Below are 27,145 nucleotides of genomic sequence, written 5' to 3'. Positions count from 1 at the left end.
GGTCGTAGCACTGGCGTTTGATTGACAGTTAGGCACCCACAGCATTTGAGAAAGGAGGGCAGCTTGATTCTGTTATGATTTTTTAAAATTTTGTTTTCTACACCTGGCTATTGGGTTCTTCTTTAGAAGACTTGTATTTTCATTTTACACAGAGGTTTGGATTTAGCGGTTAAGGGGTGAAAGTTTAAAGTATCAGGCCTCAAGTAGCATTAATGGCTTGGGGTGGATGTCGGAAGCTGAATTAACACAAATTGTCCTGAAACAAAACAAACCAATAGCGTTCAGCTCGTGCTACCTTCTCCGCATACTACCTGCCCTCTCAAGACTGAGCGCTCGCCACAATTAACAGCTGTAATTCCCGTAAGGCCCCTCTTACAACATAAAGAATGACAAACGACAGAAGGGCCTTCCCTTTCATGACGTCGCCTCTAATCAAGCATGTTGACTGATAAGAAAAGTGTCACGGCGAGCTCGCTTATTGACAGCCTGAACTGCGCACATCAAACGTCGGCACGATCACGTTTGGCCGACAAACGGCAGATGCCATCGATCGCTGCACTTTTGACCGACTCCGTGGCGGCGGGCGGTTGAGGAAATTAGCCGACACATGGCCAAGACGATAGCGATTGGTTGCCGTGTGATGCGCTCATTTGCATGCAAAATGCGGAGCATGTATAATTCCGACAACTGATTAATCAACCGATTAATTCCATAGATATATAATTAAGTCAATGTTTTTTGCTCCCTTCACGCTTACAAAAAACCCCGATATGAATAACGAGCAGAACATTTAACTGTGTACTGTTAGAATTTGTTTGACATTACAACAGAAAGATAAAACATTTTGAGTGGTGTGGTGGAGGGGCGTGATGAATCTTTTTATTTCGACTTTTGTTGTAATGTGTAACTTTGCAGGGCCGGATAATTGACTCTTGTGTATTTTATGATTATTTTCGAGCATTTTTTGAATGTTTATCAGTAATTTCTGAATTGTAGAAAATAAATAAAAATAAATTGTGAACCCCTTTAGATAGCCAAGGCCAACCCATGCCCCCCTTCAAGAATAAAAGTTTAGCTCCAACAGTGGCTAATAACACCCTTCCTTGGCTTCCTTTCTGCTTTCTTGTTTTTTTTCCTCCTAAGATTAATTAATCAAATATTGGAGCAAAGTGGAACCAGAAGTTGGGGAATGGTGGGTAGAAAAGATGGTTCCAATAATCTCAAAATTCAATTTATGCCTCAAGATGTGGCGTAATAAGGAAAATAGAAGACGAGGCAGAGGAGTTCCAGACGTTGACATTTGGCTAATCTTTGGCCTCTTTTGTTGTCGTTAAGCTTTCTGTCTCGCTCTGACGTGAACAATTTCAAGCCGCAAGCTGTGATGAAGCAGGCGCGGGCTGCCAATCGCTGCCTTTTTATCTGAATGATTATCCGATGCTGATGCAATGCTTCATCCATATTACGAGACACCGGCAAAACATTTTGGGACTTAGCTGTCGAGGCCTTTTGCACAGAACTCGTTTCTTCCTCACTTTCTTGAAATTCTACAAAATATGATTCATTGGTGTTAAGAACTGCAAATAAAAACTATCTCCAACAAGTGTTGATTGCATGTCAAAAATGGGCAGTTTTTATCTCAGGAATGATTCATAATCCTGCCTAATTGCGCCTAATCGACCAAACGCGGTTAACTCGACAGAGGCTATGTGTGACCGTCTTGAGGCCACCGACTTAATGCGACACTCTTTCTATAATATTTCTCTTGTTTTAGCCTAAGCCGCCGTCGCTATCCCGCGTTAATATTTAATAGTGCAAAAGCATCCGAGAGAAGGAAGGCGCAAGATTTACATATCTGCATTGATATTCAATTCCCCAGGAGGCAATCTGGCTTCCTTCTTGACCTAATTGTGTAATATCTCAAAAGATTCATAGTATGTGGGATGCCCCTTGGGTCATGGCGCAGCACACTATTATTATTATTATTATTAGTGAATGAATGAATCAGCTTTTTAGAAACGAATTCAAGGGATCCTATTTAAACTAGTAGAGTGTGTGTGTGTGTTTGTGCGTGCGTGCGTGCGTGTGTGTGTGTGTGTGTGTGTGCATGTGCGTGTGTGTGAACCACTTCATTCTGTCCTCAAAACCCCTCAAGGATCTCAAGCTGCGTTGGAGTTCATCCTCAACAAGCAGAGTTCATCCCTTTTGTGGGAACCATTATTATAGAGTGGTTCCAATGTTTTGCAAAGATACTGTGCAGTTACCCTAGCTTAGCATGAGCAGCCGCAAACAGCTAGCCTTGGGTAGGATTAGTTGAGCATGAAATGGTTTCAGAAGCACAAATTGAGACCAAAACGTTCCTCGTAAAAGTCAGTCATATTTCATTTTTTGCAATGTTGCTGAGAAGGGCATGATCCTCCATCAATTGTTCAAACAGCCGAGCTAAAACATCAACATTCCGTGGAGACTGCTTCCACATTCTTTCAAAGTAGATGTCAGATCATCCAAGGACACCAGTGCTTCAATTTCACCTCGGCCGAAAGATTGTTCACTGTCATCACGACTACAACTGAAAGGGTCGATCCGTTGTATCGTCTTTTTGCTAGCGCTTATCTTGATCTGCATCAAGGGAGAGATGAGAAAGCGCCATTTAATAACAAAGAAAGTCGAAACTTGTCTGTTGCTCGGGCTCCACCGGAGAGACCTCGAAGCAGACGTCGGGCCCTCCGGCATGTCCTAAATCTTCCCTCAGGCGAGAGCCATACCCACAACAACCCGAAGAAGCAGAGGTCTGCCATAAATAGATGCGGCGTCTTCAGCAAGCGCAACTAAACTCACTTTTAATTATCCCGTGCGCTGATCCCGAAATTTCCATCGGTGCAACAACAATTTGCCGGCATGCCGTGTTTATTCCCAACAGTAACCTCTGCTACGTTTTTAGCTTGGATTAACTTGCCAGCAGGTTATGCTTCATAGTCGCTGCCAATATACAATGCCGTGTAAAAGCCTCGGGAAGGGTTGCTTTCATGACCGTAGCAGGATTACGTGCGGGCCAAGGACCCCATAAATCTTGTAGTGAGGACACAGGAACTTATTTTCCTCGTTTGTGGGTATCACTGGTCCTCTTGAATTAAAACAGTAGCATCGTTTCTAAGATGGAGAAGGCTTGTTGATATTTTGGGGCTATTGACACTTAACAGCAGTGTCAAGGGCACCCCAAAGATATGCCTGATTTTGATTTGTTAATTATTCCTTGTGGGAGTTATTTCCATGAGAATTGTTCTTTGACGTTTGTCCATGTCGGTACATAAGGTTAACAATGTCTAGCTAAATGTTAGGGAGTGTCTAAAATTCATTGACTGATTCATACATTTCCTGGTTCATCTTTTAACAATTGGTCTTGATGGAGCGGCTTCTCAGAATTGGGCCTGGCTCTTCTTTAACCCAAACCCACGTGATGAACCGTAAAACACTTAAAGCTAGCAGCACCTTCCACCGGCCTCCCCGGCACACGACTATCGCTATCAAGTCTCGGTCTCAACTCGAGTCCTCCTTAGCGAGGCGGAGCTGACCCAAGACACATTGGCACCCTCACGTTGTGCGACTCCCTCCGCCATAAAGAGCCCTCGGACTCAGGCAGTCTATTTCATTGATGGAAACGGTATTGACTTTACGGCCTCTTGCTCCGTGTGCACGGGAGCCGACACGGTTGGTTTCCCGCGCTCGGACGGAGTTAGCTAAGGCAGATGGATGGCAGCGAAGCTCCATAACTCTCATTTGGTGTCCGCTCCCCTGGATGGTTTATGGCCACCGGGCTGATGGGATGTCGAGCTTTGGACGTGGGTTGTCCGCCCCTTCAAAATCCCACATTCACGTTTAATGCGTCACCCGAGGATGAAGAGCAGCTGGGTAAATATAACGTTTCCCGCTCTCAAAAATTGGAATTAGATGGAATCAAACTTTAATGACGCCCCGGAGCAGTTTGGGTGATGCTAAGTGGTGCAGGCGGAACATTTGCTTATTTTGATGTTGTTTTTTTGGACAAGTTCCTGGAATCACAGCCCTGTCCAACCAAACCTGTCTTCTTCCGAGGGTTTTCTGTGTGTTTCAACAAGAATCCTATTTATTTTTTATGCACCCGAATGTTCTTCTATAGCACTAGTGTCAAACCGGAGATCCCAACTGACACGTGGCCCAAGAGATTCTAAAAAAAAAAGTGCTCATCCAGTCAATACTTTAGTGAAGGCAAACTTTGGACACCTCAGTTTACATAAAAAAATGGGCTGTGCTTGAGCATGACAGAGATTTTATCAACACCGCCCATAACGTAACTCTGATAACTTTTGAGAGTCGGCTTCACTTTTTAGCTTGCCAAAAACTCCCTCCGTGTGCGCTTTGTAACAGCCTTTAATCGACTCATTTGTCTAAATAGCAACGTGTCCCCCTTTTACGTTATCGATGGAGGCTGACCGAGGAGATGCAAGCCGGGCATTTGCTTTTTGTTTTTGTGCGGCTCGCATGCACTCTTAATGGTCTTATTGGATCAATTAAAGCGCCGTTCTGCAAAGGTGCTCGGTAACTCATGATTTAGACAGCCTTCATCAGCTTATTGAACTCGTTAATAAGCTTAGTCAGCCTAACTCTGTGTGTGTGCGTGTGTGTATAGGACCTATTTATTTTAGGAAAGGTAGGTGTTAAATGATCAATACACAGTTCAAGTTGTAATAGGTGTGAAAATATTTCCTTTTAAGTGGATCACTGGAAGGAAGCACTTGTTTGAATTGGTGTTTTTCAATGATATTTGTCTTTTTGGTCCAATAATTGGATTTAATTCCTTCCCAGTCTGTATTTTCAAGTGAATACAGAGTCATACATTGTTTGCATGTTAATCTATTTTCTCAATGTTTGTCCTAATAATAAACAACGAAGGTTTTCCTTGTTGTTTCGTACACTGAAGAAGATATGGTTTATAAAATGATTTAGAAGTTCAGTTGTCTATTTACCGAGCAGGTTTTTCTTTTTTTTTTTTTTTGCTCCCCCGGGGTAAAAACATCAGGGGTCACCAGGAGGTAGTTCGACATGAGCGACGAGCGGATGCATGTTTCATCATTGTTTGCACTGTCGAGGCTTATCTTCCTCCGTTTAAATGCCCGGCGTGTTGGCGTGCACGTTGCAAATGAGATTAGGGCAATTCCAAAAGCGAGCTCATTTATTGTACGCCAACTCCCACTCGCCTCCCCCGCGACTTGACTTAGCGCCTTGAGAATCAGCACCGTTTTGGATTTATTGCTTACATTTTCTCTGCTCTTCCCATTCAGTGCTGTTTTGATTTGAAAGTGCCCCACAGTCAGAAATGTGTTCGGAAGCAACAGCACAGTCGCTCATTTGTGTTAAGAGGGTGTTATTAAAAGCCGATGCGTAACGTGATGTCTCTGCATGTTTGTGCGGAGCTAAAGCGGCCTTGACAGCGCTTCTTTTCGCTTTCCTGCCTTCTTTTGTTCTGTGCATTCCAGAGATATGACTCGCATTTTTTTTCTTCCCACATATGTTGGAAATGTGGTTACCAAAGATCCAGACTCTTTTGGGGATCTGATCACGTGCCAGAGTTTTATTAAAGTGTGTTTTTTTTTTTTTTTTATTGTGGTCACCTAAAAGTTTCGACAAGCTAGATGAAGCTGAAGAGGGAAGATGCACGTGCGTTCACATCTCATCAATCATCTTCACATAAAACTTCTTACCCCCTGTTTCTCAATGTGATGCAATAATTCACTCCCAGTTATTATAACTTGACACTTTTCACAATGGCATTTGATGACTAGAAATAATAATTTAAAAAACGTGTTGTTTATATAGCAGGTTATTTCTCAACTCACTCATGTTTGTCTTATTACTGCATGTGCGTCAACACGGCCCCCTTTTGAGGACACGAATGCACTGAGACTGTTTTCCCGTCATCTGTCTTGCGCTCGTTCGTCCGTGTTGACTTTACAAACTGGCTCTGTTTACTCGGGCCCCTCTGGACTGTAAATTCCAAACAGCTTTCATACGGTCCACTACGTGCTGCCAGCAAAAGCAAGAGAATGCCCCGCCTGTGTGCGTTTTACCGGACGGACCAAAATAGCCGCCGAAAGGTCAGCGCGAGCGTGCGCGACGGAGGAAAATGGCTTTTTATGTCATTACACTTTGTTTTGGTTGTAATTGTGGCGAAGCATCGGGATAGTAGTAAAAGTTAATCAAGTGGATGAGCCTTCAGCCAGGAGAAAATCCATTGATGAAAAAAAGTGATTCATTAGTGGAGTGTGCCCAAGTGGTTTGTCATCAATGTTTATCAATTTGAGGTTTTGTGAAGCCGAACGTTGGTTGCATTTTGGTTAGGAAGATGTTCACATTTTGTGTTTCTTGAAATAATCCATACAGTAAAAAAAACATTGCACTCCATACCGTGCATTTGAAAATTATGAGATCACTTGCCAATTATTACTCATAACTGCTACCTTACATAATAGAAATAATAATAAACATGCTAACTCGTGTTTTGTCTTCTTCTTTCTCTTCCATTTGCTGCTGCCGCCATGACTACCTCTGTGACGCTTTACCAGGTAAATTCATTTTTCTTCTTTAAGTGTGGTGGAGCAGCATGTTGCTCATTTGGTTTTTGGATGCTGTGCTCGGAGTCATTGTTAAAGACTTGCGTGTTTGTGATCACATGGCAGATCAATGTTTCGAGTTTACACTAGCACTCTATAATAGTCACAGCATTATTAAATAAGACAAACAATTAGTTGGTTTGTGCAGCAAAGTTAATTTATTGGGGCTCTTTCTGTTGTGTGTGACTTTGCCACAAGGGGGCAGTATAATACAGTCCTCCATACACATACAATGAAGAGTTTCACAACTACTGGAAGCGACGTGTTAAGACGAATTAATATGAGGCATTTTTCACAGAGGATACGTCTGTAAGTCTGTGTTGTGGCAGGTTTGTGTTTTTAAATAACTGTTGCGTAAAGCATTCGAACACAGCCGCCTGTCGTGTGTGTCAGCTCGTAACCATGCGACGCAATGTTCAAGTGCAACATTCCGGCATATTTTTGCGATGGCGGCGGTCAAAACAGAAGCTTGTGCTGGCTTGATTCACATGCTGCTCGCCGAGGAGCAATCGCCCTGCTTTTAATCCGCATGGGCCCATCTGGTGCACGCGTGTTTGTGGTGTGTGAGGATGTCACACTGCCCTTATTCACAACTCTCTCCCCATATTTCCTTAAATCCTCCCAGCTCGCCATTTGACGTGTGCCCCCCCCCCCCTCGCTCTTGCCCCCTTGTGACATTTTCATCAAGCCACACTTTTATTGTCTCTTAAGCCGCCCTTCCGCTTTATTACACTTGTCCCCCCTTGACTTCCCTTTTCATCCTCACTAAGAAGGTCGCCCCGGGGTGAATGACTCCCGCGTGTCTCTGGTGATGCTCTGCTGCCATCACATCCCATCCCATTATGACAAAGAGTATTTCACAAATGTTCACACACAGAGGTTTAAGGTAAACGGACAGGAATCGTAACTCCCTGGTGCCGTAAATCAACAAGCTGGTATTGTCCAATAACTGATACCAGGTACCAGGTATTTAGGTATCGGGTACTTGTGAAGGATGACGATACCAACCGACGATAAAGCAAAAACTAAACCTCTGACATCGGGTAATTCCTTCTCTGCAGTAGATGGCGCTATATAGTTTGACAGATCAGGAAGTGCTTTTCCACAGAAGGTGAGTAGATTATGAATTGATTCATACGTGAAGCGGGGGATGGGCTTAATAGATCTCGGAGGGGCAGCAAAGGAGGTGAGGCGATAGCCGTGAGCCGAGAATGTGGGATTATCCAGATTTAATGGAGGGAATAGAGCATCCCGCGGGGTGGCAATCCGCTTTGCGTCCGCCGTACAGATTTCCATCACGATGATGTGCGGCGGGGGTCGTCTCGGTCAAGTGCTTCAGGCCTTGAGGCGCTCCTCGTATATTTTGGCCCTTTAATGGTGTGCACTGTTGCTACTGATGTACGCACTGAAGCACCGAGGTCCAACGCAAATCCTTTGGCTGTTCTCAATGTGATGATTTAATTTTCTCACTGGTAATAACAAAAATAGATTTTACTTAAGCGTGACCAGGAAGTGTCAGATGCTCAGGGAATTGAAGCAGCCGTGAGTCGTCCTGTCACACCACTCGCCTCCTCTCATGCACTGAACCAAGCTAACACCATTGGATGTCTTTGGTGACGTCCAGATGCTCCAAACTTTTCGCCGAGTCTGAGTGAAGAAGATCTCTGCCCCGGCAGAAATGCTGACGTGTGTAGAAAACACAAAGCAGCAAGTTTAACTATTTAGATTCATGGCCTCTCTCATATTTATAATCACTTGTTCAGCAAATGTTTTAGCCAGCGACCAATGAAAAACTGCTCGTGGACTTTTTAGCATCCTTAGACTGCCAAAGTTTTTTTTTATTTTTTAATTGATGCTGCATATATGTGAACTTACTTCAGGCATCCTTAATTCACTGTGTTAAAATGGAGAAACTTATCAAGTTCCTTTACTACAGTGAAAAAAAAACATTGTGGTTTTAATTTAGAGATGTGCATGCATAATTTCTCTATGAAAAGAAGATAGAGGCAGGTCAGCTGTTTAATATTCATCAACATAATTGTTTTGCCCGCGGTGACAAAGAATTAAAGACTCGCTTAACCCCCTCTCGTTACATTTAGCAGCTTCTTGCAATGGCATTGAGGTTAAAACAACACAATGAATGTCTGGACTCGGGTCTAGACACGACGACAACAAAATGATTGAGTAGTTAGTGCAAGCCATTTTTTAAGGTCATATTCCAACATTTTGCTGACCCACGAAGTAAATGTTTTGTCATTTTCACATTGCTGTTGCTCTTCAGTGGATTAATGCATTCTGCAATCGATCACTGACGACAGTCCCCTTTTTTTGTCCTTCGGCCTGCGACAACTTTCACGTGGGAACCAACCTGAAAAGGTTGGTTACGCAATCTGACGCTTCCTTGATGAACGCCCCGCCGCCTGTTAATAAGCCAAAGCGGCCCGCCGGCGTCCTTTCTTTTACCCGAGTCGATATGCGACACCACTTTGTCTGACTGGAGGGCTTTTTTTTTGCCCGACTGAGTCTGTGTGTGTGTTTGCTAATCCGTGTGGGTAGGAGTGTGAGTTTAACATGTTTTGCACTGGGAGTCATTGGCATCAACAGGCAGGATGATTACATGATGTTCAAGGCAGCAATTCCAAACTACAAGGGATAGAAAAAGAGTCTTAATGTCAAACGAGACAAAATAAACAGACCTGCAGGTTGTATATTCAAAAGGACCAAACAGGTTTGCCGTAAGAATGCCGCAGTTAGCTTTATGCTAACACATAATGGAAAATGATTGTTTTGTGTTACGAGTGTGGTCACGGAATGAAATAAACTAGTATCTGAAGGCACCACTTTATAGTAAGAACCATGGCCGTTTTATCGAGACATTATCGTTAGCAAAAATATCGCAATGGTATCAGGAGCTAACCTGCAATTCTTAGCCCCAAAAGGATTTCGGATGCTCGAGCGCCTTGCGACATGTTTTCGCTTCCTCAACAAAGCTTTGACTCCCAAAACTAATTCTGGTTCCACCGCCTCGCAAACAAGGAGGCGCGCAAGCGTGTCCGCCAATTATCGCTTATCTCAAACGCCCCTCAGTTTTGTCACCTGGAAAGTTTGCCTTATTAAACCGAGCTCAGCGTTTTCGGCAAAAAACAGCTGCTGAGGAAGGTGCCGAATAAATTTCCCGGGTGGGTCCGTGTTTCCCCATGCACAGCCACTGAGCCTCCGCCAATTCTCAACACACTGCTTCAGTCATTAGCGGCCACTGTAATTGCCTTTGTCTTAGTTGGCCAAAATGTTTCTCTAACCCTTTTACTGTTGAAAATGATTTTGACCCGGGATGTGAGTGCACAACCACCACAGGTGAATAAACTTTCCAACCAGAACAAATTGGGAATCATTTGGCCACCAGACTCATTAGCGGCTCGTCCTCTTTTTATACTCCATGTCGAGGGAACGCTCCGTCACCTGAAGAAATTTGCCGCTAATCTTCTCCTGAAGGGCTTTTCCTTCTTTAATTACCAATCAAGTCAGTCTGTAAGAATTCCTGTCCCTTTTAATAATACACGTCAATATCACGCGAGGAGCCGCAACAGCACTATCGTTTTGGTCTTGATAAGTCTTATCTTGACCTCTCTCGAGAACAATGGAGGTTTATTTTACTTGCCAAAAAGTGAGCTTCACCTTTTGGAATTTGCACATCCAAGAAAAAGTTGGCCGTCCTCACCCACGGAGACGAGGCCAATGTATTTCACGAGCCAAATTGTTCTTTTGCATCACTGTGTTCTTCGGAATATTTGATTTAAAAATCATTTTATTTACTCCCAAAAGTTGCATTCTGTACCGATCTGTCCACGTATAAAGAAAAATTCTGCAATGGATTTCACAACAAAACAAAGAAATCAACTTGACCTTGTCTGGCCACTTTCTTGTTTACCGGTGTGTTTTTTGGTGAGGATTTTGGGAGCACATTAACATCACAGTGTGTCTACCCACCGGGGTGGCCCCATGATGAATGAGCTCTCTGTGTTTGGGATGGCCATAACGAGCAGAAAAAGCAGCCCGCTGACCTGATTTGTTGCACCACTGAGGTTCCTAATGAACATCTGACGCTCACAAGTTTTTTTTCTCGCCGCCTCACGCGGCGCCAGAATGGATTGCGTGCGTGCTTTTTGTTCTGGTGAGTCTTGAAGGAGCTTGTCGTCCTTGCTTTGTCGCCCTGACTGATGAAAGCGGAAATAATGCTGCGTCGAGGCTGGCAGGGGTCAAGAACCCATGCAGTTCGTAATAGGATCAGCCTGGTGGGTGGGCTGGGTTTTGGTACGGTAGACGGCACCCGTGTCACGGGATGGCAATTTAAAAGGCTTCAGATTTGGTCGTGTGCGTGTGGTTGGATAGCGAGGGAGAAGGCCGTGCACGTTTACCTCCGGGTTGGGGATCAATATGGTGGTTGGATGACTGACCGTCATGTGGGCCCTTTCCATCCCGAAGGTGGAATCACCAGGGCGGTAAAAAGCAGCGTGCTGTCGCAGGTCGTAAATACCAATGGCTCTCTTTTGTATTCACTGCATGTGTTTTAATGCTGACATCCAGCTTCAAGTGCGGCAGCATTTTTTTTCCAACTCGCTCGATGGCAAAGAAGCGTTTAGGATGGTGATTGTTGCCAATATTGTTTAAGGAAGAGCAGCAAGTACATAATTTAATCCATTCTACGGGGACTCGAGTAGGGCCCCATCCATATCGCAATTTCTTGGTGGTGTGGTTACCTTGGCAACAGTCCTGTAGCTTTCCATAGATCACGCGTGTCTGTCGGCTGTGTCCATGGAGAGGTCATCGAATTTTGCTGACACTTCTCAGCAAGTGATGGCCACATCTCGTTTTTGGCAGCTTGAACGTGCAATGCGCCCAGGAAGTGGAACATGATACTTGCCAAGATGATGAACAACAACAAACCATCAACAACCGTCACAATACTGTCGCTTGATACCGGAATAGCGGGCTTCCTGTGTTGAAAAGCGTTTCTTTCACTTTTTGGTGGCTCTTAGGCTAGACCTCCTGTCCTTGAGATTTTGTACCACATTTGAACCACAACTATGCTCAATTACAAAAAAAAATGACTTTGATGAATCACATTTACAAGCAAGCTTGTGTCTGCTTTTATGCTAAAAAATCACACAAAGCTATTAGCAAGAAGCGTGTTATTTTCCCGCCATTATAGACCAATGTTATTTTACAAGCCGCTGAGCCACTCGGGCATCTTTCCTCTTTTATGACCCCTGAGCAAGCTATCTAACCCTTTTCAGTAACAGGGGAACGAGTTTAAACTCTTGTCACCTTTCACCAGCCATAAAAAGCAAACGTATGTGTACACCCAAGGGTATGGCGAAGAGCATTAAAGGGATGAAATGTGTTGCGCGTGCGAGACATTTATCTTGCGGCGTTTACGACGCTAAAGGGACAATAGTTCGAGGTGTTTGCTAATCAGAGCCAAGGATGGAGGCGGTGGGGCCGTACATGTGAACGCGAGGTTCTTGAAAAACGACCGCCACTAAAACGTCACATTTGCCTTCATGGATAAGCCGCAACGTGCCGTCTTTCTTCCTGCCGTCCGCCTAAACATCCCAAGAATGCCGTTTACGCATATATTTAATATGCAAACTCTCGGTATGTCTTTGAAAAGTCAATATGGGGGCGCAGAGCTTTGAGGTTGTTTTGCCTTCATAAAGTCCAAGATGGATTGCTTCTGTCAATTAATTCCATGAAATTTTGGAAATAGCGTGAATGCATAAATTGTGCGAAAAGTACATTTGGACGACCGAAGTCCATTGGACTTACTTGACCGTGGCTTATTTCTTGCCATTGCTGTCAACATGAGAAATTTTCGCATTACAGTAATTTAACCCAAAATTTTGATTACAAACGAAGTTTACAGCATAATCTCTGCCTCAAAGCTTTTGCTGTGATCAGACAAGGAAAGTGGTATTTGAGAATTGCCCAAGTTGTGCTAATTAATTATTAGCTAAGTGAATGTTAACTAAGCTCCAACGACAAGTTTGGGACTTAAATCAGGTCATAATTGAGCCTCCCTTGTATGTTGAGTGTGCTATATGGGCCCAAGCTAGCACTGAAACCTTGATCGATTTTGTAGACTTTCTCTTTTGATGTGGTGATTATTCGTCATTGGACTGCAGAGTTCTGCTGTCCTTGGTTGAGGTTGAGGATAGAGCCTTTCTCATCTTGCCAAGGACAACTCTGCAGGGTGAAAATTGAGATTTTTTTTTCAAGTTGCACTAAACAAACTTTCTTAAAGCGTCTGAAGGATTCTCACAGAGGGCGCGACAAGAACACAAAATGGAACATTGGACAAAGAAATCAATTGAGAAACCGTCGCAAAAGTTAAGTCGCTCGCTCTGGAACTAAACATCCACCTTAAATCAAATTTCTACTTTATGAGCACATTCATGCTAACTGCGGCATTTTAATGCTATCAAAAAGGCATTGTAGTCTGCAGGTTGTTAAGCTTTATTTGTGCGAACGATGTACTTCCCGTTATGAAGTTATATGTGAAGACATAACCCCAATCTAGCATTGTTATGCTGCTGTAAAGAAGACATAACTTTTATTAGCATGATGACCGGAGTCGGAGCTTGTGACAGAGAAAACAGCTAAAGGTTTGATGATGATTTCTGGGTCCCTCAGGAAATTGGGAAAAAAATAATTGACTCACTCGCTTTAATTGGAAGGAGGTAAACTAGACAGATGGGTGACAAAAGAGTTCTTTAAAAGAGGAAAGCAGGGGACAGATGTTTGAGCTCCAAACTTAAGAGTTTCAAATGCCATCTGTTAAAAACAACAGCATGTCATGAGGCCTTGGGGCTAAAAATGCTCCATCGATCAGGTCTAGATTAGGGCGGGACTTTTAGCCGCAATCAATACGCGGTCAGTGAGACACGCCGTATCTGCCAGCAAGTGGCCCGTCATGTTCCCTATTGACCCACGATGGCGGCTGATAAACACGGGAAGCCTCGGCTAGCCAAACATTAAAGGAAGAGTTTTGTGCCGGTGAGTTTAAGCATAGATGATCCTTTAAATGTTGATTATAGGAGAGAAAAGATACTTTATGCAATTTTGTATTATTTGGCACACATGAGGCACAAGAAGATTCTGACTATTAAGTCAGAACTGCAAGTGTACCTAATAGTGAGTCCAGTGAAATGATATCTTTACTGGGTATAGGGATCGAAGGAGGTTGCCAATTAGAGCTCCAGATCCTCTCCGAGACACTTTACTGGAATGAAGATTGATGAAGGATAATGGAATTGGTAGTGTAGTGGTTCACTTAGTTAACAGGGTATCATTTTTCATTCCTGAACACCAATAGGTTGCGAGAAAATCCAGCTGGGATGCCTTATTGACCATTCTCAGACCCTTAATAAGTGATTGGTGGTGGAATAGTGGAGGGGTCCAAAGCCAGCTGGGACAGGCGACAGTCTTTCTAGACTCTAAATGGGATAGAATACGGGAATGTTGGAATTGGTTGTGTTTTGGTTCATATAATTGAATTGAGGTCAGTTCTTATCTGGCTGAAGGGAGGAAAGATATAATTGTCCAAACGTTGTCACGGATGACCTCAACTTATCCTTAAGGAGATAGATCCTTAAGGTAATAGATCTCCAACTTGTGAAACTCCTTACACAAGAGTAGGATGGAAGTAAGATGGCGGCGCGTGCACACGCAGCGGCCTCTCTCTGTCCCGAACGGTGTTTTGTTTTGTCGTTTAATGTGGGTTTCTCCGACAGTTTTGTGTGTTCGTCTCGTCGCACCGGGTTGTGCTACAAGTACAGCGGGCTGGTTCAGCTCGACATCGGCGGAAGCGAGTTTTGTGGCGATCTGGACTTTGAAGCAGGGACATTAAAGGCGCTCGGTCTGCTCCGTCCTGAAGCGAGAGCGGGGGCGTCCGGGCCAGGCTGGCGGCCAACCCAGCTCGACCGGCCGTGCCTTCCTTTCTTCGGGCGAACGTTCGACCGCTGGGCATCAACATGCCTGCTGAGATCTATGAAACGGACAGTGCGTAACTGCTGTGCATCTGGAGCGGCTAGCGTGCTATCGGGCGGACCGGGCCATTGTACGAGGGGGAACATCGCGAGGAGGTGGAATGCGTGTCTACATCCGTGACGAATGGTGCCGGGACTCTGTGGTGGGATGCATGCACTGCTCGCCTCTGGCGAAGTTTGTGATCTTCAGGCTTTTGGCGTCCTGAACTCTCTCCCCCGTTGTTTACTTGTATGTTACTCGTGTACTGTGTCTCGTCACCGTGGGATGGAGGAATCGTAATTTCGATTTCTTTGTGTGTCTTGGCATGAAGGAATTGACAATAAAGCTGACTCTGACTCTGAGAAGCCGCAACATTTCACCAGCATTTTCTTCCATTTTCACCTCTGATAGGTGTTTTGTATTTTAGACTATTAGGCCTACAGAAGAAACTGACCAACTGAAGATTGAACAAGTGGGAAAGAAATGGAAGCTGAGATGGGAATGTCAGGGGAATCCCAAGGAAATGCAAACAAGTGCAACAAGGACAAAAGGCAACAGAAAGCAGGACAAAGTGAAAACACTCAAAGAATTGTCGTGCGACAAACGGAAAGGCAAGACCCCTCTGCTTGTCTCTGTGGATCTTCCTTAATGGCGTTGCCCGAGAAAGCAAGAGCCGGCAATCTCTAACTCATTTGCCGCTGCTCCCAGGATGCATTTTAGTGGCTAAAATGGATTGAATCTCAGGTACAGGGAAGCTTTTCCTGGACACCAAACGGATTTAGCATCTGCTGGGAGAACTCAGCAGGAAAATGCAATCTATGCTATAAAAGTTGTGATTTTTCTGCTTTTCTTGTCAGTGACATTTTCCTAGCTTGATGATCTTAAATCAAAAGTTCCATCCCTAAAAACGGAGACACCTTTTCATTAGCTGAATTAGCATCCAATCAAGTATTCCCTTGGTATCTCTCAAATCCCTCCACACAGAAAAAAAGCAAAAGCATTTGAAGATGTTAACCTTGACAAGAGGGAGCTTCAATTATAGCAATGCCACTCAATTCTAGGATTAGAAATAAAACACAACGCTGTTGCTTGGATTTCCCGGTTCAAGCGTAACTGGATGCTCGCTGATCTCAAGAATCAGCTTTTAGAGAGTATACATCAGTCCCCCTTGTTTTTGATTGACGCCTGCTCTGCTCTGTGCAAACTTGGTCGACAATCAAGGGCGGCAAGTCCATTCCCCCAGGATCCCAAAGAAAAAGGTCTCTTCCCCGACTTTGGACTTTGCGAGTTTCATTAAAGTGACGGAACGGTGCTGTCAAACAGCCCCGACAGGATGACTGATGTTTTCTGCTGTCTCTAATGTGAGAAAAAGGAAATTTAAGGAAACTTTCTTCCACCTGCCTCCGCACAGCTCAGCAAAAAAACAACAACAAAAACCCTGATGTAATCTACTAGTTTTATATTCATGCCTTCTGAAGGCGATAATAAATGTAAGAAGAAGGTTCCTCCGGGAGGATATTTCTGCTTATCTGTGCATGCAACCGACTCCATTCTTGAACTAGTCGTTAGATTTGTTTTTGCTATTTTTACATCCTTCAAACAAAAGGCCATACGTAGTTTGTTGAGAAGTTTAGAAAAACAACTCCATATTTTGTGACTACCTGATCCACGTTGTCACCGGGTAGTACGGTTCGGCTAATGTGCTACGGTTTGTTTTTTGGTTGAAGTGTCTTTATATCAAACACTTTGCCACCTTTGGTAGGTGAACCACGATATACCCAGCAAACACCCTATTTGCACTTGAAATCAAATAAAAATTGAAGAAAGAAATACAATATATATATTTCAGAGCGATGGACTGCAAAGAGTGAGCACATGGCTTGGGGGCACCATGTAATTCCGCCGAATATGTTGGAAAGACTGAAAGGGGCTAAAAGGTGCGATAAGATTTGGGCTAGTGAGTTTACTGCTGAGTCAGAATGGCCTCCGAGCATTGCTGTTGTGTTTGGATCAGGTAGGAAATACAAGGTCAGGTCCGGGTCTTGGGATCGAAAGCCTACAGGGGTTGGGTGAGTTCATATCTGAACTCGTTGAACGAAGCTGATTGTTTCCTTCCGGCAGAACTATTTTGACAGGACCGCAGCGTGATTTATAGTCTCGGCATCCACCATCAGATGAAAGGAAGGCCTGCCTAGCTTGAAGCAAACATAAGCCCATTATGGAATGTTCCGGCGAGTGTCAAGAAGTGTTATGAGGGCTTTATAAATATTCATGCATGTCCCCCCCACTCGTACAAGATGACCCTGGAAGTCAACAACTCAATGGAATGCTCATGTCTCCTGGGCAAAGTGATGCCTTGAACCTCTACAACCTGATTTACCGAGTTATGTTCTCAGTGATTTATGTTATCACTCGGCTATTTTTTTTCTGTTATCCAAATAAACTTGTGACTTATCCACTGACTGTCGACCATTTCTGAATCCATTCCAGTCCCATTGAAAGATTCCAGGATTGACTGGCAACCAATCCAGACTCACTGGACACACATTTACCGATTGGTGGCGATTCCATATCGACAGCCGAGCAATCCAGACTCATTGGCAACCACTCCCCCAGATTAGTGACCCTTCTGGATTGATTGGCGATATACTATACTGTGCATAGCTCTCGCTGTAACGCTGATAAACTCCTTCGTTTGGTTACAAGCAACCAAGATATGCGTTAATTAGTTGTCAAGAAAAATGCAGACTGTAGTAATTTACCTCTCCTGGGAGTATGCGAGAGCGAATATGTGGGAGCTCAGCTGTCACTATCGGGTTGACTGTAAACAGATTCTCACACTGATTGCTTTGGTCATTAGTGAGGAGCAGAGAATGTGAATCATCCAGGCTGTTAGAGCAGCAAAACATGATACCTGTTATGATTTGATGCATTTTTTGCGTCCTAACCTAACAGGAATCCACAATGGAATATTCCACTATAGAAAGTGTGGCCATCGGGTAGCCGGAGGAAAATCAATGCAGCGATTGTTGATTCTTTGGGTGCTGTGAAGTTTTTCAGAGTTGAAGGTGTGCCAGGATGAAAGTTGGCAAAGTATAAGATGAAGGATTGGAGGACATGACACTTTCTGACCAGAGTGGCTCTGATGTTTCCTGAAAATGGAACTCGGGATCCACGCTGACTTTGGCGGAATAGGAGAGGACCAACGCTGAGATAAATGCTCCCGCCTGCCGTGTCCCTTCTAACCTTGACTGGCGACCGCCCAACGTTCGCGGAATACCAAAAACATTCCGACGCTCATATCTGGAATTCAATGGTGGATCAAAATGGAGCGGTACAAGATAAAACATTTAACACTTGATTCCCCGCTCTGAATGTCCGGTGACCGATTCAGATGGACTGGCGACTATTCCAAATTTACACTTGAACGATCCAGATTAATTCCAATCAGGTTTTTAATTTGAATTTGCCGCTCCAGTTTTCACTTTCTCTGTAGCGCCTTTGAAAAAAAAGAACAAGATTTATTTCTAATCACTTTGTGTTTTTGGAGCTGACGGAAGGCTTGAAGACAGGCTGAGAATATCAAAAGGAAAATCTGACATTGTAGTGTTCTTTGATTGCGCAACGTCGCATCGGGACGCTGTCAGACTCTTTTGTCCCCATCTGGCATCTCCCGCAGATGAGGTTCGGAGGTTGTGGTTTCATCACAGTCTATTTGTTAGTTTGTGTGATTAGGAAAATGAAAAGAGAAGTGTTACATTTTCTAACAAGTTTCCCTCAGATCTTCATGAACTGGAAATGAAAGTTGATGGTTTCAAGCACAATTTCAAGTCCCCCACTGCGTTGTTAGGGTCGCCAATTTTTTTGTGATTGTGATATGATATTTTCTTCTGATACAATTCAGTTCCTTTTAAAGTGGAACGATTCGATCCAGTTTGATTTAATGCCATTGCGATTTGTTTCAATATGGTATGACAAAGTTTGAGGGATTATGATGCCTTGAGTTTATTGGCATTCTATAGACTTTGTATGAATTAACTTGTTAAGGAGGCATTGCCTTCAACAATCCATCTTGACGATTAAAGAAAATTGGTTTCGTGATAAACCGATTATCAGCCACGCCGATTATCGTCCCCGATATTTGTAATTTTTTTCAAATACCAACTCAAATTGACACAGCCCCAGTCCAGACTGACTAGTGATCATGCCAAACTCAATGACTGCCAATCCACTCCAGGGTGTTGTTCATACCGGTATGTTTTAATTAAAGTGACAAACCGTGAAATATTCGCGTAGTTCTTCTCAATTAGCACATCGAAGCGTCATTCACCGGCCGCATCGATGATGACTGGCATCAGCGATTATATCATTTTCCAAGATGAGAAACTGTTCAAGAAAATCTGCTCCCATCTTGTATGAGCCAATTAAATGTTGCCTTTAATCTTGTGATTTCTTGTGAAGTTTGCAATGGCTGCAGGATGAACGTCAGCCCTACTTTCTTTCGGAATGCGGCATAATTGCACGCTTGTCCTCTGCCATGCTGATCAATAAACTATCGTTCCAGTCGCCTGGAGCTCAACAAATTTAATTACATGTCCGCTTCGTCAGTCCACTGACGCCATGTGTGTGCGTGCGCTTTGTTTTGCAGATGATGAAGTTTGCCTGGGACAACTACAAGCAGTATGCCTGGGGCAAGAATGAGCTTCGGCCTTTAACGAAGAATGGGCATATTGGCAACATGTTTGGTAAGTCTGTTTTTTTTTTTTTTCCAATGGCTGAATGCCTTTTTCAAAGATTATTCCTCATTTGGTCATGTCACAGCAATTCAATGGGACTGACTGACAATACTGATCTTTAGCACCCTAAAAGCACATCATTTTGAAAATGGAGCTCAAGACTGAAGTCAACATACCAGCCTATACATAAAAAATAAATATTTTTTTTATGTAAAATCACATCTGTTTCAACAATAGATCTAAGTGTCGAGGTTATGCCAATTCACAGACATACCAAAAAAAATCAGCTTCTTGCAAACATATTAAAGCGGCGAATAACCAACCCGACGGACTACTGAAAAAGTATTTATTTAAAAAAAACAAAAAAAACTGGAAGAAATGGTTATCATTTCCAGTTAAGACAAGAAAATGTTATTTTTCAAATACAGGTTGAAAAGTTGTGGTTGACCTACCCCCCCCAAAAACACTGAAGATACCAAACTTACACAATTTTAAAAGTGATCAAAAGTTTCCATCTAGACACTAAAAACACATCAATTTGATAACGGGTCCAAACAGGCCATTTACCTAACTCCTTCAACCATTTTTTTTTAAAGTATCATTCAAAAACAGCTCTAAAAATTAAAAATTCTGTTCAATAGAATTAATATTTTCAAATTAGTCTAAATTAGTCTTGCCTATGTCTAAAAACATTTTTAAAAAAACAGGTCTCGAAATGGAGGTCATCACACCAATGAAATGCGTTGATATATTGAAAAATATTTTTGCTGTAAACAGGATACCCACCAAAACACTGAAATATTTTTTAAACCTGCCTTAGTGGCCAGCTAGAATTTCTTGCCCAGGCACTATAAAGTTCTTGGGCTAAACGCAACCATTTGTTTTTGTCCCGAAAATCAATGAAAAAGGGTTCAAATAATTGCTCCTTAACACCAACAAAAGAGCCGAGCAGATATTGAAAGCAGCTAAATTAGCCTAATAGAGCGCTTACATTCCAGCTTTGTTCGTTTAGTAGTGAAGCGACTTGAGTGGTGGACATCCTATTTTGAATGTACACAGCAGACAATAATACTTGATAGGGGGCAAAGGTTTTGCTTCTTGTCTTCTCGCTGCTAATTATCTTCATTGATGAGTAGAATTACGCGTCCATCCAGCATCAAATCACTTCCGTAAGCCGAAAAACAAATATTAAGAGCGGAGGTCACGACATGTACGCATCACAACACTAGAAACGCTTATTATTTTTTCCCGAAACGAGATACAAATTAGTACTGAAAGATTGATCTTTTTTAACCAGACCTAAGTAAATTCTTAGCCAATGCTTCTCAACACATAAATTTAATCCTCGTCTCAAAGTGGAGTTTATAAAATCCATCTAATCAAATAAAAAAATATTTCTTTGGGAAATGGGTCCAAATACTGAAGGTTACCAAACTCATCAAGAAAGGTAGTCAAAGCTCCAAGCCAAAATTTTGCTTCTCATTTTCATCTGCTAATTGCCTTCATCCACAAAGCTTTAACAAGCAGTACAACACCGTAAACCATCACAATACTTCTATTTTGCTGCGTCTTGTCGAGACTTTGAGAAGCGAGCGACAGATCGCAGAAAGAGCATAATTTTCCCTCGCAAATGTTACATTGAAGGCGGTAGATTTATATATATATGTGTGTGTGTGTGTGCGTGTGTGTGTGTGAAGGGGGGGGGGGGTTGTAGGATGGGGGGTTGCGCCAAGCCAGGTATGAAATTGGCTGCTGTGTTCTTAAACGTAATCCTCCAGAGTAAACACGTATGCGGGATGATTGGCTTCCACGTGGAGCGTCTGAAGGCTGTCGATACAGAGATAACGTTGGTGCCTCAAAAGAGCCAAAGACGAGATGTTCGCAGCAGCCCGTGGATCCTCAACCTTGTCCTCTTCTCGCACGACTTCATCTCAGTTCAGTTTTATGTTGTAACGCTTCGAGCTCAATCTGGTTATCCTGCCTCGGAACAAAAGTAAGAAGACATTGACTATTCTCAATTCACTTTATCTCCGTAGCGTATTAAATATTCAGTTGTGCTTGGGGCACCTCCGAAGAGGAAAGGAGGATTTGGTTAGCAGTGGAGCGTAGGCTCGGTTGACCCCGGTGCTAAATAGAGAATAATTTTTGGATATTAGTATAACTCCTCAAAGAACAAATTGAAGCGAAGTTAAAACTTCCAGAACCAGACCTTGTTCCAACGATTGACAGGGCAACGAGGTCATGTTTTACGAGGATTTATTCCCGATACAGCTTTAACGTTTTTTATTTTTAACTTTCATTTTGTATAAATCTTTTGCCAAAGAGGTCATGTTTTAATCTGCCTCTGCTAGAATTGATGTCTATCGTTGGGATTATCAATCCAACAGATCAATTTCATAAATTAATATTGAAGCATGATGAATTTTTATACTGTAGTGAATTTCAATCATGCTGAATAGTAGCTTGAAGAATGGAGTCCCAAAAGGGTCTAAAACTGTCTGTTTGTATTTCTAGTTGTCAGTGTGTTCAACTCAATTGTGAAATTTAGCATTCATCGCTACGCATCTTCATCTTGTGTTTGTTTGGCATCAGGCACTGGAAAACCCAAACACGGAAAGTTCTGTTTGCGTACGAAAGCAGTTTGGGGGAACATTAGCAAAAGCGGGACACTGCTGCTCTCGGGTACCTTTTCTCCGTTACTAGCCTGGGAAACATCTTGACAATTAATCCCTCAAGTCAACTCTTTGCTAAAGCACGGATTTATTGTTTTTTTTCTTCCTCGGTAAGCTGCAACAATAACAACACTGATGGACTGGAGAGCCAACAACTTTGCATGGCAAATAGAGGTCAACGGGGGTACTAAGGTACCAGAACCTCTGACACTCACTGGCCCAGAAAACTAATTTCCAACCAGAAGCTTCTTTTTCTATTTGCAACAGGAAATAAATCACTGTGAATGTGATCCCATTGTAGCCTTGGTGTGCTGGGAAACAATGAGCCTTACTTTTTTTTTAGAAAATGAGGCTACAAGTCTCAGACCTGTTTGAAGGTTATCATACCCATGTCGAAAAGAATCATTTCGCCTGAAGATGGTAAAACTTGCTGGAATATACGTAACTTTGTTCACACACAAACCAGGAGTTTCATTTTCAATTTATTGCGGGAAATAAATCACATTGGACACTATCCCGATGTAACCTCGTTTTGGCAGCAAACGGTATGAGCTAGCTCAGATTTTCCACTTCTTCTTCCAGCTTCCAGCACCTTCTATATACGAGCTCATTACAGCTTATCTAACTCTGGGCTTCTTTCACTCTGTTGGTCCCCGCATTGTTACCCATTACACCGCAGAAGTGGCCTGTTTTGAAAATAAATTGCTCCAGAATATATCCCGGTCGGCACAGGCAAAGAGGTTTTTGTTGATGAAAGTGGTTGCTTTGAATCTTTTGTCTAGGTTAAGGATTGGGTCAGCATTTCAGCCCCCCAAAAAACCCCAGAACATTGCAGTCTGCTACATAGCAGCCACTCTGAGAGTTACTGTGCAAAATATTCATCTGATGAGAGGGTTCGGGGGGTGCACATGCTGCTGAGACCTGCTTCAGTACACGGAGAGATTCTCATCGGATCGTTAAAGAGCAGCAGGGTGTCGTTTTGCAGAAGCATCTCCTCGAATGCAAAATGTGCACGGATGAACCCGGCAGACAACCCCCCCCCCCCCCAGTAGTATACCCGGTGACAGTTTAAACGTTTATTGGAGAATCCCGAGGGCTCTTCACAAATCAGTTGATATCTGCTCTTGGATGATGGAGTGCATGGCAGTGGGGAAGGAGTTAGCCTGGGATCGGAACTGAGCTCAGATCGATTGTCCATATTATGGACCCACACATACTTCACAGTATGTATTTATTTTTAGTCATCTCTGGTCACTTCTAGTCTAAAGTACAATACTGTAAAGATTTAAAAAAGCAAATACCAGCACAAGATATGAGGCAGGGTTAACCAACATGGTGCCCGAGGGGGTCCCCAAGGATCACTTGAGTAACCCACATCTTTCTTCTGAAACTACCTCAGAATCATTTTCAGAATCTACAAAGTCCAAACACCTCAACATCTTGGTCTCAATGCCTCAACATCTTGGAATGAACTTCAAAGTGTCAGTTTCACCTTGCTCTTTTTTTCGATTTGGTCTCAGTTCTCCGTGACACTAATACACTGCCATTTTTTTATGACAAATGCTCCTCCTAAAAGCATTCAACTGGCAACCGCTTCCCCCAGTAATTACCTTCAGCCGTCTCCGCCACCTTCAGTGGCATAGATGGGTTTTCCCCTGCCACCCACCTTCACCTTCCTGACAATTACCTCTCAATGGGGCCTGGCTCCCGGTCCTTAAGAGGCCCACCATAACAACAGTGAGGGAGCAGCGGCCATCACTTACTGGCAGCTTGATAGAAAACGCCTCACTAATGGTGCCTATCACGGCAGCCTGTCGCATTACAGTCCGCTGGCAGAGCGAAAGACTCGTTACCATATGCCCGCTCTCCATCTCCGAGCCATCCATTTTTATATCCTCCGGGCTCCTCCGTCATTGTGTGCAAGAGATCATCTGTCTCCATAGCAACCTGCATTTAGGTGACAAATAGCTATGTTGTACACGCGCACCCCACAGGGAGCTCATCCATACCCTCTTCTTAAAATTGCCCAGTTATGTTGTCAAGCAGGAACTGCTGGCTTGGCATTTTTTATAGTATATATTAAACTCTGCACGATGATTGGAATAATGATTAACACATACCAAGCAATCATATACACCAGAGGGTGTTCAGTCTGGCCCGCGGGCAATTTGTGTCATGTAGCTAAAAGAGATAGTATTTACAGCCTGCATCGGGATTTTAAACTTGTGCTTGTGTGCATGATTTAATTTTGTGACATGAATTTTAAGTTCATTCGCAACCAAGGCCTTTCCTTATAACGCCTGGAAGTGAATTTCAAAACAGGACTAGATATGGAATAAACGGTATGATAAGATACAATCGATATGATACAGTAGGACAAACGGACATGATATGATCGTCTGCAACAGGATCAGATTTGATAGGATACAATAAATACAATGCAAAGCTCTAAGCTAGGTACGATGTAATACGACAGGAGAAGCTACAATACAAGAGCGTACAAAAGGATATGATACCAGTGAACAGGGTATGACAGGATAATTGAAAAACTACGATACGATAGGTGGCACAACAGACGACACTTTGATAGGACGGTGGCTGCGACACAATCGTATTTGATAGGATGCGTTATTATGAAACAACATAAGATGCAATACGACTGGATTTGACAGGATAAGACAAAATGTATTGTAATGAGGATGATGGAATAAGACGTACGAGGACAAGGTACAATACAGGACAGAATATGATAGTCGAGAATATGATGTTGGATATGACTCGATTGGACAGAACGGGGTACGATGGGATGGGATGGGATGTAGTAGGAAAGGATACGACACCACTGGATGGGTTTAATAAAAGCTGACTTTGCTCTATTAGCAGCCGTCCTTGTCAAACATTTGGACATCTAAATAGTGTCTCACTCCTTTAATTGGACAAACTCGCTACGTGAAGCAAAAACATAGACTGAAAGAATACAAATGTGGCGCCGCCTGTCGTTATCACCGCCGCCAAATTTGTCCTCTTTCTTTCAGGGATTACAGCAAGTTCGCCTTCAGGGGAATGCAGACCCGTCATCAAGCCTCTGCAAAGGGATTATAGCCAAGATGATGAAAATCGAGTCGCTAAATGTATGACGATGCTGCAGGATTACGGGGGGGATTGTGCTCCGTTTTACCGTAACGCTTCCACGGCAGGCTGATGCTGACAAGGGTGAGGGTCAAATAGACCCGAACGATTTGACGTTGTTCCCCCGACGGCCTCAAATCCCTCTTTGCATAATCCGATCACTGATCGGTCTGCGATGACGTCGTCCAGCACGATTTGTAACGGCGGTGACGTCACCACGACCTGAGACATGGCGTTGTAATCGCTTTTTGGCAGCTCTAATCACCGACATTTCTCGCCAAACGTTTAAGCTGGTGGCGGTTTTAGCTGACTATAAATAAACTGAATTTGCTTCAGTGTAGCCGGTCACATCCGGTTACCCTCGGCCCAATCACATCTGTACATGTTTATATTCACCACAATTTAGACTACAGTCTTGGATTCAGTTCTTTTTGGTCCGGAAAAAAAACAGCGTCATCATGCTGACGTTTCCAAACGTTTAGCTGTTAATATTCAGTGTATTTTTATCCATAATCTGGTCTGAGTCTCTTGGAATTGCCACTCAGTGCACAGACACCATGTACAAATGTGTTTGAGTCCTCAAGCAAAGACTTGCCCGCCTGACCTCAGCAGTCCCGCCGCGTCTCAATCGCTTTCCCTTTATCGCCTCGTGTTCTGTGTTGCCACCATTACAATTCCAAGTTTGCCGCAAAAGAAACGGGGAAGCGGCAAAGGCGATGTCACAATTAAAGGGCGAAGCTGCGTGAAATGAATTCCCTTTGTCCTGCTTGGCTTAGGGGACCTTTTGCACCTCGCTCGGCAGTCCACACTTGAAAAGCGCGAGTCACAGTCACGGGGGGGTCGTTGGGGGTAGGACATGACCCCCGAACGCCCTGGAAAGGAAGGAGGGTGATGCTACAATCAAAACAAAAAGCCATCGGCAAAGTGGAAATGGCTTCATGTGATGTTGAGTTGCGCAGACAAGACATTCCTCAAGGCCATAACCCAAAATATTTTGGATTTTTTTTTTTTTATGTAATTGGTTGTGAAAATAAAGGCAAATGAGGATTTAAGGTATAGCTTTCCATTTTAAGAGTTAATTCACAGTCAAGCTAGTTGCTAAAATAAGTTAGCATACGCCTCCTCAAAATGGAGTCGGCAATTTTATCGAGTGAAAGCTGATAAATGATAAAGGATTGAATCGTGATGGCCCGCCATTGAATTATCATTGTTATAATCCTAAAGCCACATGTCACACGACTTAAAAAGTTTTCTGATACTCATAAATGTAACAAATTCTTTAATTGTGTTTTGAAATTACACCAGTGAGTGAGTGTAATTTTGTTGATTTTAGTTGATTTTAAGTTATTCATTAAGTTAGTCATAACGACTTTGCCCATTGCTACCAAATTTAAACCATGCACAGTAGACAGATGGTCGACAATAAATCATTGAGTTTTAGTCAATACGTGTGGGCGTAACTTGGCAACAATTTTTTGATAACTTAGAAATTCACCAACGCACTGTTTGGATTTCTCTCAAACAAATGGCAGGAAAGATCCAGTAAGTCTGCCATTTTGTTTTGAATCTGACATTTTCTGCTCATTTTGGCAAAGTGTACATTAATCAGACGGCTTGATGCTATTTTTTAAGGCTAATCAGATCTTCCGGCTTTTACCTCCTGTCAGATTTTGTGGCATCGGAAACATGCTGACCATCGCTACCCCGCCGTCTCACGCCGCCGGAGAGTGTGTTTGATCGATGCGCGGGAGGCTTACGGATAGTGGGCAGGATGCGAGATAACACTGTGTAATCTCATCTGAGAGGCTGTCATATCAGCCATCCTCGCCGCTCTTTTCCCCGGGCGCCAAATTAGACGATTAGATTGAGGTGCGCCGAGTACGGAACGCCAGCTCTAATCAAGTCTGGCTTGTTTTGCAATTCAGTATTAGCCTTTAAT

The 27,145-nt window shown here is 43.3% G+C and overlaps 1 protein-coding gene across 3 annotated transcripts in view; it reads left to right on the top strand.

Moving 5' to 3' along the window:
• LOC133161437 (mannosyl-oligosaccharide 1,2-alpha-mannosidase IA) overlaps positions 1–27,145 on the top strand; it is a 64,223-nt gene that overhangs the window by 14,439 nt on the left and 22,639 nt on the right. For all 3 annotated transcript variants that reach the window (XM_061289949.1, XM_061289950.1, XM_061289951.1), the window contains exon 2: positions 19,318–19,414. In XM_061289949.1, the coding sequence (XP_061145933.1) occupies positions 19,318–19,414 (97 nt within the window). The remainder of the gene's footprint in view (positions 1–19,317; positions 19,415–27,145) is intronic.

Source organism: Syngnathus typhle, linkage group LG10, assembly GCF_033458585.1.
Source record: "Syngnathus typhle isolate RoL2023-S1 ecotype Sweden linkage group LG10, RoL_Styp_1.0, whole genome shotgun sequence".
NCBI lineage: Eukaryota > Metazoa > Chordata > Actinopteri > Syngnathiformes > Syngnathidae > Syngnathus > Syngnathus typhle.
This window is presented reverse-complemented; position numbering and strand designations above follow the sequence as displayed.